This window comes from Peromyscus eremicus, chromosome 7 (genome assembly GCF_949786415.1).
Source record: "Peromyscus eremicus chromosome 7, PerEre_H2_v1, whole genome shotgun sequence".
In the NCBI taxonomy this organism is placed as follows: domain Eukaryota; kingdom Metazoa; phylum Chordata; class Mammalia; order Rodentia; family Cricetidae; genus Peromyscus; species Peromyscus eremicus.
The window spans coordinates 31673687-31688455 of NC_081422.1; the positions used below are offsets into that span (position 1 = coordinate 31673687).

General features: G+C 37.2%; 1 protein-coding gene across 4 annotated transcripts in view; it reads right to left on the reverse strand.

Annotated features, from left to right (window-relative positions):
* Positions 1 to 2062: 2062 nt before the first annotated feature.
* Stt3a (STT3 oligosaccharyltransferase complex catalytic subunit A) overlaps positions 2063 to 14769 on the reverse strand; it is a 35645-nt gene continuing 22938 nt past the window's right edge. For all 4 annotated transcript variants that reach the window (XM_059267622.1, XM_059267623.1, XM_059267624.1 and 1 more), the window contains 5 exons: positions 13186 to 13302; positions 12967 to 13069; positions 6965 to 7153; positions 5942 to 6057; positions 2063 to 4808 (listed from right to left, as the gene is read on the reverse strand). In XM_059267622.1, coding sequence (XP_059123605.1) covers positions 4770 to 4808; positions 5942 to 6057; positions 6965 to 7153; positions 12967 to 13069; positions 13186 to 13302 — 564 coding nt within the window. In that variant the 3' untranslated portion in view covers positions 2063 to 4769. The remainder of the gene's footprint in view (positions 4809 to 5941; positions 6058 to 6964; positions 7154 to 12966; positions 13070 to 13185; positions 13303 to 14769) is intronic.

Here is a 14769-nt window from a genome sequence, read left to right on the forward strand (position 1 = left end):
TCATATGATGAAAACAAGTTTTTAGATCTTTCCCATTTCTTTGTAATTTCCTGTGTTCTGAAATTAAAGAATATGAAGACCCATGAGTTTCCTATATTCCTGAATGGAATGTCATCACCTGGAAAAAAATAGATTCAGGCAGAGTATCAGCGTTCATATGTGTGTGTGTATGTGTGCTTTTATATACGTATAAAAGTGACCTTATACCAGCCACTAGGGAGGTAGAAGCAGATCAGTTCAGGATCACACTGGCCATATAGAAAATTCAAGGACAACCTGGGCTAAATGAAATACTGCCTCAATAAACTTAATGTGTCTAAACTGATTAAAAGAAAATTGCCACAAGAGTAAACAGATTTACACACACACACACACACACACACACACCAAAACCATGATAAAACTTTCTAAAAAATAGTTATAAAGGAATAGTAGTAAGAAGAGAGGTTTCATAACACTTGCCTATAATCACAGCACCTTGGGGGCAGATGCAGGAGGATCAGGAATTCAAAGCCATCCTTAGCTACACACTAAGCTTGAAGCCACATAAGGGCTACATAAGAGTCTTTGAAAGGGAGTGGGGCATAAGCAATAAATAGCCTCTCCTTTCTGAGCATGAGAAAATTTTGGAAAAGTGAAAGCCTACTGCAGATAAAAGGTAACAAGTATAAAATAAAGATTAATCCCAAAGTACAGAAAAGTGACTTGAACTGCATTATGGGAAACCCAGAAGACTCAAGTTGAAATGATATCAGGTAACTCTAAATATGGAGGTCAAAGTGGGGCAGTCACAAAACTACCTATGAAGCAGAGACCTCTACACTCTTCCTCTGTAACCAAGGAACAGCTCTTCCCCAAAGCTGGTAGTAAGATTTGAGAAAGTAAATAAATGGAAGGTGGCTTGTAGAGTAAGCACAGGAAAAGGTGTGGCTATCCTACTAAAAACAGCAATTCAATTTAAGTATATGTACTTCGAGTTGGACCCATAAGCTTTCTTTTCCTACTCTGCTCCAGAAAGGTGACAGACAGCCTAGCCTGGCCAATATCCTTGAATAAGAGCACATACAAACCTTGAATCTTATGTATGAAAGAAAAAAGGAAACCTAACAGCAGTGTCAATGACTTCTCAGTGTACCTGAGTGTACCAGCCTGATCACAGTATATTGAATAGAACAAGCATACACTCCCTTTCCAACACCCAGTCTTAAAAAGCAGTCAGCCAAGAATTTGGGCAAGTCTTTAATTGGAAAGGCAGCAAAACAATGGGATAGTCAGACAAAAGAGCTCTTAAGACTTTAGAAATGGAAAGCAGAAAAGAAAAAAAAATTTGAAAACATGGTTGAAGAATGAAAAGACATGGAAATGTAGCTCATTGACAGAGTGACCCCGGGTTTGACCCAATACAGAAAGGAGGTGGGGGAGGAGTGAGAAGAGAGAAAATACAGCTGAGGAAATATCCCAGGAGATGAAAAATAAAACAGCAACTATGAAAATTTTAGGAAATTGACTCAGGAAGCCCCACATTCAAATAACTATACCAGGGCTGGGGAGTTGATTCAACAGTTAAGACCACTGACAGCTCTTCCAAATGACCTGGGTTCAATTCCCAGCACCCACACGGCCGCTCACAACTGTCTGTAACTCCAGTTCTAGAAATCTGATGCCCTCGTCTGGACTCTGTGGGCACCAAGCATACACATGATATTACACACGTATGCAGGCAAAAGACCCAAACACATAAAATAAAAGTAAATATTTAAAGTGTCACATTATGTTGCCTAACATTTACATTTTTTAATTAACTATATCAGAAAGACAGTTGGAGAAATCTACATATAGAGTTTTTTCAAAAAAAAAAACAACTTGACTATGCACACATGAAAATCCAGAGTGCCTAGCACAGTGGATAGCTCCAATAAAGATGCAACCAAGAGGTCTGGGACGAAGAACAGACAAATACTCAGCGGAATAATGCATTTCTTAACATTTGGGAAGTAGAGAACAATGGGCTAGTGCCTTTATAATGCAAAATAGTGACAGTCTGGAATTCTTTACCCAGCTATGCATTGAGTATGAATAGAAGAGCCCCAGAAATTTATTCCCCCTACACACTTTCATAAGTTACTTAGATATGGCAAATCAATAAAAAAGGCAAAAGATTAACAAATACAACAGTGAAATAATACAACTCAACAAACTTGGAGAGTTAACCAATTCAAGCTGAAAAATAAAAGACATTCTTAAAAGTAAACAAGTAATCAGGTGTGGTAGCATATACCTATAATCCCAATAGAGGCAGGAGAATCAGGAATTCAAAGCCAGCCCCTGCTACAAAAAACCCTGTCTCAAAGAAGCAAAAATTGGTTAATGAATGTATTTGATAACATGAAGAGAAAATAGGCACAAATGAAAGAGAATTGGCTAGGGAGTGAGGGGGTAGGAGAGATTTATAATAGGTACTAAAAATTAAATTACTTCCTAAAAGAAGTTATAGAGGAAAAATAGTAACTAGCTGGCTATAGTGGCCCACACCTGTTATCTCAACACCTAGGAGGTAGAGGCAGGACAATCATGAGTTCAAAGCCAGCCTAAGTACATGGAACTGTCTTAAAAACAACCACCATCAAAAAGTAACAGTATATAACACATCTTAACTGAGAATAGCCAAAAGGTAAAAGGTAATCACAGCTGTAACAGATGACAGTAAAAATATGTCACAAAATATAAGGCAGTGCTTTTCAACCTTCTCATTTGGAGACCCTTTAAAAATACAGTTGTTTTTGTTTCTATTTCTAACTGTAATTTTGCTACTGTTATGAATCATAAAGTAAATATTTTTGGAGACAGAGGTGTGTCAAGGGGTCCCAACCCACGAGTTAAGAACCACTGATATAAGGGATGGTGAAAAGGTACTAATTCCTGTTCCCACCCAAATCAATGCTACCTCAAACTACAATACCAAAACATAACAAAGCAAGTTACTAATGGTCAGGCAGGAGATAAAGATGGTAGGTCAGCATAGCTGAATGTGGAGTCTCTAGAGGGTGAATGGGTGCATGGGAAGGGATATGTATGAAAGTGTATTGTTGTTTTTTAGATGGATTTTTTTTTTACACTAAGTGGACTATAACTGAAAATGAAAGCAATTTAAAAAAAAAAATCTGCGTAAACTAGAATATATCAAAATCCCAGGAGTTAAAATGGTATGAAAAAGGGTTATCCCATTTATACTACAGAGAAAGCTTACTAATAATCTATAATATAATCATATTGATAAATCTCAGATTAACCTTTCCCAGTAGGCAGTAATTATGTATATAAATCAAGTAATATATTTACATATAGGAAATCAAATCTTCTGTTAAATCTAAATTTCAACCACAGTTAAAGTACATGGTACATAAACTGGCTTGAAGGTGAAGTCCTTAGGTATACAAGTGTACCTAAGCATATATGCACAGAGTACTAATGTGACTATCTAAAAGTCATATAATTCCTCCTGTCTTCTTAAACAGGTTTAACTAATTTTTTAAGACAGTTTATACACATCAGTGATTATGTCCTATGTTGTAAAATACATGAAATGTCCTATTGTACTGAACAGAAAGCTGCTTATCTTGGCATAAAATGACTATGAGACCTCTGTGCTTTGAAGTTAAAACGTTTTTGAAAGTCTCTTTTCTTACAGTCAGACTGGCAAGGATCTCTAGTTACCTGCTAGTAGCAACACTTCCTACTTCCTAGCTATATATTTAGCAAGGGCTTCAAAACCAGGTAATCAAGCCTGAAGTGGTATATGAACACAGCAGATTGACACTAAGAAAAACAGAAGCTCATGGTGGAAAACCCCAAGAGATTTAGTGCAGTCTACCGGACATGAGCAAAGAGCCATTTACTGTGTTTTAGATTTAGTGAAGCACTGAAAACCTAAATGTCATATAGGTACATATAACTATATCTGATTCCAGAAACATCTACTGACCATCAACCTCTATATGTGATGTTAGAGGAGTGTCTTCCTCTCAGATTAATATGTTTTACTAAGTCTTAAAAACTATTGGATTAGTCACATTTGGTTCATCTACTTGCTTAGAATAAGAAAAACCCTCACTAGTTTAAAAGAATCCTGGTGAGATCGGGGATACTTAGCAACTTTCTGTCCTTACAAAGCCAAAGAGCTTCTAAAGAAATAGACATTGAGAACATAGGTATAACAGCAAGAAAGTTGTCTTCCTTGCTCAGAAATAGCACTCTTCTGGTCCCAAAAACATTTATTCATTTGATAAAAATTTTTATTAAGCACCCATTATATGCAAAGCATTGTACTGGGTGCTATAAAACAAGAAGTGTGAAAAAGTTTTTATATTTGTAGAACCAGAGCTAGTCCTTGAGTTTGCTGATAGGAAAGAGAAAGAAAATGCTCCTATTTGGTTCATCTGGGGACCTAGAGCATGGATATGATCTTCCATCCATTCACTTCTGTGATCCTCAAATCAGCCAATTTAAGTCAAAACAAATAAGGCACATTAAAAAAAAAAAATACCCCCTTTTAATTGACCAAGTAAAGCCATGACATTTCATTTGGTAACCTGCTCAGAATTATAAAAATCATTTCATTTGGCCTAGCCCATACTGTCCAGGGCAAAACTTCCAGACAATTCTAATCCCATCCGGCTCTGTTCTTATAAACTGTATGTATATAAAAAAAATCTTCAGCGTCCTCAATATGACGCACTCAGTGCGAAGCGTATCAGGGCACAATGTGACATTTATGTCCTTGACAAGCCTCGATTATCCAGGTCCTTTACCTGCAACATAAAGACATCAGTTTAGTATGTGCCCTAAGTTCTTCTTTGGCAAGATCTACTAGTTCCACAGAGCAGAAAAGATCACACTAGACTCTGTTGCTTGTTTGACAATGTGAAAAAATAAGCATGGATTAGAGTCTACCTACTGTCAACTTAGTCTTTAAGAAACAGTATAGACTAACTTTGGCAGTGACCAAAAGACCTCAATCATTCTTTTTTATTCCGTTATTTGAGATATATGTAGCCTAGGCTGGCTTCAAACTCAATCCCCCTGCCTTTGCTACCCTAGGCATAGATTCTATCTGGTTCAACCTGTTCTCATATAAAAGATGTAACACATTCCTACATGACATCATGTGATTCTGTGTCAAAAATTCAGCAAAAAGAAAACATAGTTCAAAAACACAAACACATGCAGTTCCCCCAACCCCCAAGCTATTTCAAACCCTACCTAGAACACTATTGCTGAACCAAGTACAGTGGCCACATCTATAATACAACCATTCCAGAGGCTGAAGAAATGGGATCTGAGTTTAAAGCCAACCTGGAATAAATTGTACTTTTAAGACTAGTCTGGATGGCATCCTGAGACCCTATCCCCAAAACCATAAGGAAAGAAGAAAGAAAAAAGTACTGGTCTGGCAAATGTTTCAGTGAGTAAAGGCACTTGCCATCAATCCTGGGAACTTGATTTGGATCTCCAGGACCTATACGATAAAAGAACTGACCCCTACAAGCTGTCCTTCACATGTAGCATACATATATAATGCCTCCTCCTATATAAAAATGTAGCACAAGAATTTTTTTTTAAAGAAAAAGAAATGTTGGCATAACAACTGCCAATCTTCTATAAAAATAATCAAGAATATGATTAGTAACATTTTGGCCTAACCAGATAGCTTAGCAGGTAAAATTACATACAAGCCTGATGACCTGAATTTAATCTCGGGAATCTATAAAAACGTAAAGAGAATCCACAAAGTTGTACACATACACACACAATTTAAAAATAATTAACACTTCAAGTAAGTTACAAGCTACTTTGAAACCAGATGCCATTAAAAATGTCCCTATTTGGGAAAATTGTATACTAGAACAAGATCAGTTTTCTGAGCTATGTAGCACCTACTCACCTTGTATATCCTGACCAGCCAATGTTCTGTGGTATATGCTTCCTCCAGGACATCAAGCTCAAAGTCTTTATTACCAATCTCAGCATTTCGAACACGGTCAAAGCCTGGCGGACGCTCTAAAAGCAACAAGAGAAAAATCTTTTCTATTCTGAAGTTAATTTCCTAAAGAGATGGAAGCTATACACCAACTACTGCATTGATGGCTTTTCCTCAGCCTGCTTTGACTAGAGTCTTCAAGACAAAGCTTTAGACAGAAATGGCAAATCAAGTGCTACCCTAGTTGCGTCCTGCCCAATGTGATGCTTGGCAGAGTCCATGAAGCTTATAAGTACAAGGTGAATTTCAACCCGCTCTACTCCCGAGGACTGTTATCCAGAGACCTAACACTAGTAACCCTTCCATGGATCATGAGTTCAAGTCTTGTATATACTGCAAAAGTTTTCCCAGATGCAGAAACAAAACTGAAATGGACAGGATCTAACCTGACCAAATGTATTCATCTAAAAAATGGAAAAGTACTTTTTTCTTTATCCCTTAGTTCTTCTCACACTATAATATTCTTTATTGAGACATTCACAATAAAAGGTCAATTTTTGTTTGTTTGTTTGTTTTGTTTTTCAAGACAGGGTTTCTCTGTGTATCCCTGGCTGTTGTCCTGGAACTTGCTCTGTAGACCAGGCTGGCCTCAAACTTATACAGAGCCTCCTGTCTCTGCCTCCCAAGTGCTGGGATTAAAGGCCTGCGCCACCACCGCCCAAACAAAAGATAATGTTTTAAAGTACAGAATTCAGAGGCAGACTGAGTTTGAATTCTATCATGTGATATTAGCTAGTACAGTAACCTGTTATTTCAATTTCTTCATATGTTATTTCAATTTCTTCATACATAAAATGGCATTAATATTAGTTTCTATCTTCTGGGCTCCTGTGAGGACAAAATGAGTTAAAGAGACTAAGAGCAGAACCTGGAAAACACAGTATGTGTTAGCTATCACTATTGTTGTTAGTATTATGAATCACTCACTGGCTTCTGTGTAGACCTGCCCAAAGCGGTAGTAACACATTTTGTACATAAGGCAGTTGAGCAGCACTGGAGACCCCTCACGATCCACACGGAATTCCCCAGTTGGAGTATAGTAGTCATTCTCCTTGATATGTCTTCCTGTATCTGTGCTTCCTCCAATTCGGACCATCCAAAGAAACTTGTTGATATCTAGAGGAAAAAGGAAAGGACTGTGTATCAGAAAGGCTGTTGGATATAAATAACTCAATGAAAATGTCACTATTTCTAAGGAAATTTCCATTACACTTTTCTAATAAAGAAAGCTGTCATTTAACTCTGTAAAAACAAGAAATAGTGTGTGAGCAAAGCATTTCCTAAAAATACAAAACTTTTATTAGAAATTGTTTGTTAAAGGCTGAAATTGTATGCTATTAGTCTAGTCTTAAGCCACAACTGAAAGTATTCCTAGAAATCAGGAAGGGCTAAGCTATTGCAAGCAGTAGCCAGTAACCACATATACTTAAGTAAGCACCCGAAGTATTATCGATACCAATTTAGAGGTGCTGTGTGGAAACTAGGCACATTGATGCCTCTCTGTAATCCCAGCACTGGGAGGCTGAGGGAGGAGTTTCAGGCATTTAAGGCCAGCCTGGGCTACACAGCATCAAGCTTTCATAATAAAAGAATCTGTACTATGATCAAATATTTTATTTTAAGCCTTCATAAAACATTCAATAAAAAGTGAAACTAGAAGCCAGGTGTAGTAGTACATGACTTTAACCCTAGCACTTGGGAGACAGAGGCAGGTGGATCACTGTTAGTTTAAGGCTAGCCTGGTCTACATAGTGAGTTCCAGGCCAGATATCTCCTTATAGTGAGATCCTGTCTGAAAAAAAAAATTTAAATGAATAAAAAGGGCCAGGTGGTGGTGGCACACACCTTTAATCCGAGCGCTTGGGAGGCAGAGGCAGGCGGGTCTCTGTGAGTTCAAGGCCAGCCTGGGCTACAGAAAAACCTTGTCTTGAGGAAAAAAAAAAAAAAAAGTTAAAATTAAGAACACTGAAAACACAGTAACATATGTCCAAGAAGAAATGAAACTTTCCTAAAAGCAACAGAAAATGTATTTCCAAAGACCTATTAATTGCTTTAGAAAACATCATCCTGCCTGTTCCTATAATCTCAGCACCAAAGAAGCTAAATTAAGAGTAGACTAAGAGTTCAAGGCCAACCTAGGCAGTATCACAAGCCTCCTGCCTCGGCATTCAGAATGCTAAGATTATAGCATACTCCACCATCCATTACCTTACTTATTGTTTAATAGAACCTAGAAAAGAATAATGATTAAAGGCAGAAGGTGAGTTGGGAATGAGCAACTGAAGCAAAATCAAACACAACTGAGACTGTCTTTTGGCACATAATACTGTGAGAGGTGGGATGTTTAAAATTCAGAAAGTATTCACCGACAGACACAACTGAAATGTTGAAATGACAACATTAACAGTAACAATAATAATCACTCTCAAACTTTCAGAACTCCTACTAATAAAGGTTTTAGTTTTGGGGGGTTTTATTTTTATTTATTTATTTTGTTTTTCAAGGCAGGGTTTCTCTGCTTAGTCCTTGCTATCCTGGAACTCACTTTGTAGACCAGGCTGGCCTCGAACTCAGAGATCCGCCTGCCTCTGCCTCCGAAGGCTGGGATTAAATGCATGCGCCACCACCGCCCAGCCTAATACAGTTTAATAACACAGTTTTGAGGAATTGTCTTTCATGACTGTCACATGCATGTTTTCACAAAGCTAGATATTGAATATTCTGCATTATTTTTAATGTCTTCAAAAAGTATTCTACTGCCTTAAAAAAAAAGACTAGTTCCCACAGTTAGATTACTGTCAAATCATCATTCTTTCAACAACTCAAAAATATGACATCATCTCCAAAGGAAGTTCAGGGGTTTTTTTTTTCCCCTGTTTTTCTGACTAAGTCTTTCTTTGCATACACTTAGCTAGTAAGCAACAATCTGACTTCACAAAATCTGATTTTTCACCACATTTTTATAGTCCTACATAATAAACAAGTTAAAGAAGCAGTTTCCCCGTCTTCGTCGTCGTCATCATCATTATAAAACATCAATATCGCCATTACAAACATACCCAAATGAAAAAGACAAATAAAATCAAGTGCAGACAAAAATGTAGAGCAACTGAGAATTGCACAGTGCCTGCCATACAAACTAAGGACCTAAGTTCAGATCCTAAACAATCCATTTAAAAAAAAAAAAAAAAGCCCAAGCCAGGAGGTGGTGGAGGCAGAGACAGGGGGATCTCTGTAAATTTGAGGCCAGCCTAGTCTACAGAATGAGTTCCAGGCCAGCCAAGGCTGCACAGAGAGACCCTGCCTTGAAAACAAACAAAACAACAACAAAAGCCCAACGTGGGAACGTATGTCTGAACCCTAGAACAGGATTTTACAAGAGCAGCAAGTTAAAACTATCCACAACAGAATGAACAGTACATATATCATATGGATTATTTCTGCAATTTCAACAATTGGCTGAATTACATGGTTGATGTAAACCTCTAAACTTTATCTTTTTTTATTGGGTTAGCTTGTATTAGTCTGTATTATAGGAGCTTGGAGAGATGGCTCAGCAGTTAAGAGCACTGGCTGCTCTTCCAGAGGACCTAGGTATGATTCCCAGCACCCACATGGCAGCTCACAACCATTTGTAACTCAATTTCCAGTGGAGCCAAGACCCTCTTCTGCCCTCCATGCACACCAGACATCCAAGTGGTACTCAGACATGCATGCAAGCAAGCAAAATGCCCATACACATAAAATAAAATATTGTCTGTATTATATAAAGGTAAGTTTGCTTAACAATAAATCTTCAGAAACTGAACAAGTAAGAAAGCAATACATGTAGAATTCTTAAGGTCAAGAACTAACAAAACTGTACAGGTATAGTTGTATAACAAACTTAATAATTCAATGTTAAGTATATATCAATAAATATGCTTTAAGAAGAAATGCATTGTAAGTCCAGATAGTATGCACTCTTAGGCAATAGGAGTAGATACTGCAAGGGAGTGCAAGATACTCTAGAACACTAGTAATAATTTCGGTGGTAGTTATGTGGGTTGTGTTTTTCTGTGAAAACTCATTAAACTGCAGACTTAACAATATTTGCACCTTTCCAAATGTTACACTTCAAGACTTTAAAAATAAATTTAATTAGGAGCTGGATAAATGCTCAGCAATTAAGTGCACTGGCTGCTTTTTCAGGGGACCCCGGGTTCAATTCCCAGCACCTATGTGGGGACTCATAACCATTTGTATGTAACTCCAGTCCCAGGAGATCTGATGCCCTCTTCTGACCTCTGTGAGCATTGCATGCACATGGTGCACAGACATACATGGAGGAAGAACACTAATGCACATAAAATAAAGGAGAAATATATACACATTTAGGAAGGAATATATACATACACATATATATGTATGTATGTATGTGTATATATATATATTTCTTAAATCATTTTAACTACCAAATATTGTGCACACCATAAATCCTAGCACTCAGAAGGCAGAGAAAGGAGGCTTGCTGTAAGATGGAGGTCTGACTAGACTACAAACAAGGTTACAAACCACCACGGCTATACAGCAAGTCCATGTCTAAAATTTTTTAAAGAAGAAAATCTGAGGGCTGCAGTCAGTTAAGTGCTTGCCACCAAAACACAGGCACCTGAATTGAATGCCCGACACCTATATAAAAGGTGGACATGGTGGCACATACTTATAATTCCAACACTAGGGATTTGAGACTGGTGGATCCCTGAGGACTCCCAGCCCAGATAACCTAGCTTAACTGGCAAGTCCCAGGTCACAGCAGGAGACTAGTCAACCTTGGACTTGCACACACATGCACACAAATAACAAAATAAAATTAAACAAAAACAATCTCTCTAATCAAGACCTCTTGCTGTTATATGCTAGCTAGTTTTATTTGGGGGTTTTTTTATTTTGTGTTTTGTTTTTGCCTTTTATTTTGTCAGTTTGACACAAGCTAGAGTCATTTGACTAGAAAGACCCTCAGTTGAGAAAATACACCCACCAGACTGGCCCATGGGCAAATCTGTGGTGCATTTTCTTGATTGATGATTAGTGGGGGAGGGCCCAGCTCACTGTGTGTGGGACCACCCCTGGGCTGGTTGATTCAGGGTACTACAAGAACGCAGGCTGAGCAAACCACAAGGAGCAAGCCTGTAAGCAACACTCCTCCATGGCTTCTGTACTGGCTCCTACCTCTGTGTTCCTGACTAGATAAGAGTTCCTTCCCTGATTTTCCTAGATGATGGACAAGCTGTAAGATGAAATAAATGTTCTCCGCCCCAGGGTGCTTTTGATCAAAGTGTTTTATCACAGCCAACAGAAACCCTAACTAAGACACTAAGCAGTATTTCTTTTCATGGTAAGTTACTAATGATAATTGCTCACGTCCTGTATTTCATAAAAAATTTCTAATATGCTACAAATAATGACACTTTTATTCCAACATCAAACATACTCTACTTAGTTGACAGTGGTTAGTTAATATTAGTGGAAAGACGTCAAGAAGCTAATTGTGGTCCTTTGTTTTTTTCAATAGACAAGATCTTGTACAGACCAAGGTGGACTCAAACTTGGCGCTCCTCCTGTACACCAAGTGCCAAGATTACAGATGTGCACTGTCACACCCTACAGAACTATCCCTTCAATTACACATATACATATATCATAAATAGACACACACATAAGCAGATATGCATACATTGAAATATATATTCATATAGTACTTAGATAGTACTATAGATAAGATAGACAGATAATTACTACCAAATAGTGCTGAGATAATTGTTTGTTGTTCCTGCTGTTATCAATTTTACTTTGCTTTTACAAGATGCATTTGAAATGGTCTTATTTAAAATAAGCATCTTCAAAAAGCAGCCATAGGACTGAGTATGAAAAAGCAAATTGTGAAGAAGTAGCTACACATACAAAGAAAATTAACATATAAATATAAAGTACTCACTAGCTGTAGGAAAAGAAAATACTTGTGATAAAAATGTAACCCGAGAACTGACTAACTGAGCAGTGTGATTTCAAAACACCTACCTAGATTTAATCAAAAGTTGCACATTAACTATACTAAGAACATTAAAAAGAGGAGAGATGTGAGATAAAAGGTAAAATGCTTCATCAGCTGTAAGAAGTTGATATAGGACCAATGGATGGCTCAACAGGTAAAGGTGCTTGCTTCCAAGCTTGATGACCTAAAAACTCAATGCCTGGGACCTACACGGTGTAAGTAGAGAATCAGCAAGCTGTCCCATACTATGGGACACATGCAACATGCCCCCCTCCCAAAATACACACAAATAAATAAATGTAATAAAACAACTTTTTAAAGAGATAGTATAACTAAAACTAATCGACCACAGACTAGCAAGAATTTTAAAATATAAAAATTTCAGAGTATAGCTTAGTGGGGAAGAGCTTGCCTAACACATGCAAGCTCTAGGCATCAATCCCCAGCACTGAAAAAAGAAACAAACCTAAGTAACAGAAGATAGGAATTATTGGTTCTGGGCACTAATGTTAAAGATGCTTATTTAAGTTTAGGGCCACGAGACAACCACTTATTTTAAACTTCCAGAATTGTTTAACTTTTAAAAATATAAACAGGTATTATTAACTTCAGTTTTGTGAAAGTTAATTTTACTTTGTGTACATACACACATCATTTTTTCTTTAAAAGGAGAAAATAAAGACAGATGGTGCAGGCCTATAGCTACAGCACCAGGGAGGTAGAAGTAAGATCAGTAGTTCAAGGTCATCCTTATGGACACAGCAAGTTCAAGGCTAGCCAGAGTCACATGAGACTCTCAAAAACAAATATAAATAAATAAAACAGTAAGTGATTCACTACATTTTCTAAGACTCTAAGAATGCCCCACAGCTAGACATAATATCAAGTACATTACCATCAGAGGAATACCCTGTAAGGCCTCCAAAAATGACAAGCACATAGCTGACATCCAGCTCCCTCATGATTTCATAGGCTTTTTCTTCTGTGGATGCCATTGCCTAGAAAAATAAGTATACAATTCTCAAAGAAAAATCTCAAGTCAACCTCCTCTCCCAGTAACGAGTTTCCCAGTAGACCTCATATATCAGACACTCAATGGACCCTTTTACCTTACCTGCCCTACTCGAGAAATATGAGTATTATTCCATGTGTTATTATCCACTAAAATTGTCCGATTTGCCATTGCAGTAATTTGGTAGCCATAATCCCACCATGACATGACCTTAGCATCCTAAAACAAAAATGAAAATAGGAAAATGTTCATCTCACTGCTCTTAAAAACCAAATGCTAAGAAGAGTGGAAGGACAACTTTGATAAGACTTGTCTAATTAATAAACTTCTTTACAAAGTAATGTACTCCTAACAAGAAAATAAAACTGGGGCACCTTTCTTCAGTAATCTTAATTGACCTTTTCTTCCTATTTGAGCTTAAGGTAGAATCAGTATTTTGATTTTTCAGGAAACATGTACTATACAGTTTAGGAAAATGTTGTCCCACAAGAAAATAGTTATAACTAAATAAACAAAATCTCAGTTACACTTTTGCCTTCAGTACATAATGCAGAGCCTTGTACTGACTGGTACAAGAGCAGAGCTGCTCTCAGTCTTTATGGTAGTCAACTTAGCTTTTGCGGGCTGAGGCACATGCTCCAGAGGACAGAGACCTTGGTGATAATAGCCATGCCTGAAAGCTGCTTATGGCAAACTTCACTTAACACAACAAAGTTTTGTTATGTTTGTAGTAGTTTAAGAACAGGTATTTTAGGTAGCTGTTTTTGGTGTCATTAAGAATGTCAGGGGTTGGGGATTTAGCTCAGTGGTAGAGCACTTGCCTAGCAAGTGCAAGGCCCTGGGTTCAGTCCTCAGCTCCGACAAAAAAAAAAAAAAAAGAATGTCATACTCTATTCTTTTTTCTTTTTTTTTTTCTTTTTTTTTTCCCCCTTACCACTCATTGTTACCCAGATCTTTAAAAAATATATCCCATATCCAGGAAGTACTAATTACAAAGATTGCTGACCATACCAAGTTTTACATTGAAATTTCAAACCTTATTGCTCTGACTGCCTGTTCTGGTTTAACTCATCTGTGAAGCATTTTCCCTGAGCTCTTTTCTGAAAGATTCCATGTAAAGCGGCCTTGACTTTCCATATCCTATTGATGAACAGACTGCTTAGAGAAAATGGGAATTTTACTGTGAACAGAATGGAATGGGACAAGAAAGATGGATGATCATTTTCAGTACTGTATCTGAAGTGGGAAATAGCACAGCTAGAAGCCTCTAATACTGTCTAGTATTTTACATGATCTGTTCATAAAATTCTCTTTTTCTGTTTGTAAGAATGTTCATCTAAAAGAAAATGCTGTAAATATTTATAACAACCTTTTTAAACCAGGCCAAAAAGAAGAAAAAAAATGGTTTTGGAGAACAAGTTAATATATAAAGTGGTTTTATATACAGCAACTGTCTTGTATATTTTGATTTCATTTGTAATACAGTTTGTAGTACTGGAAGAAAAGGATTCTGTGATTGTCTAAGTGAATTATGTTATAAATGCAAAGAGGAGAAAATATTAAAAACCATATTTACTAAACAAAAAAAAAATTGGGGCACCTGCTCCTCCATTCATATATACTCAGGAAATAGTTTACATTAGATACAATCCAACATTTCCAAATACCCTAATTCCAGATCAAGCA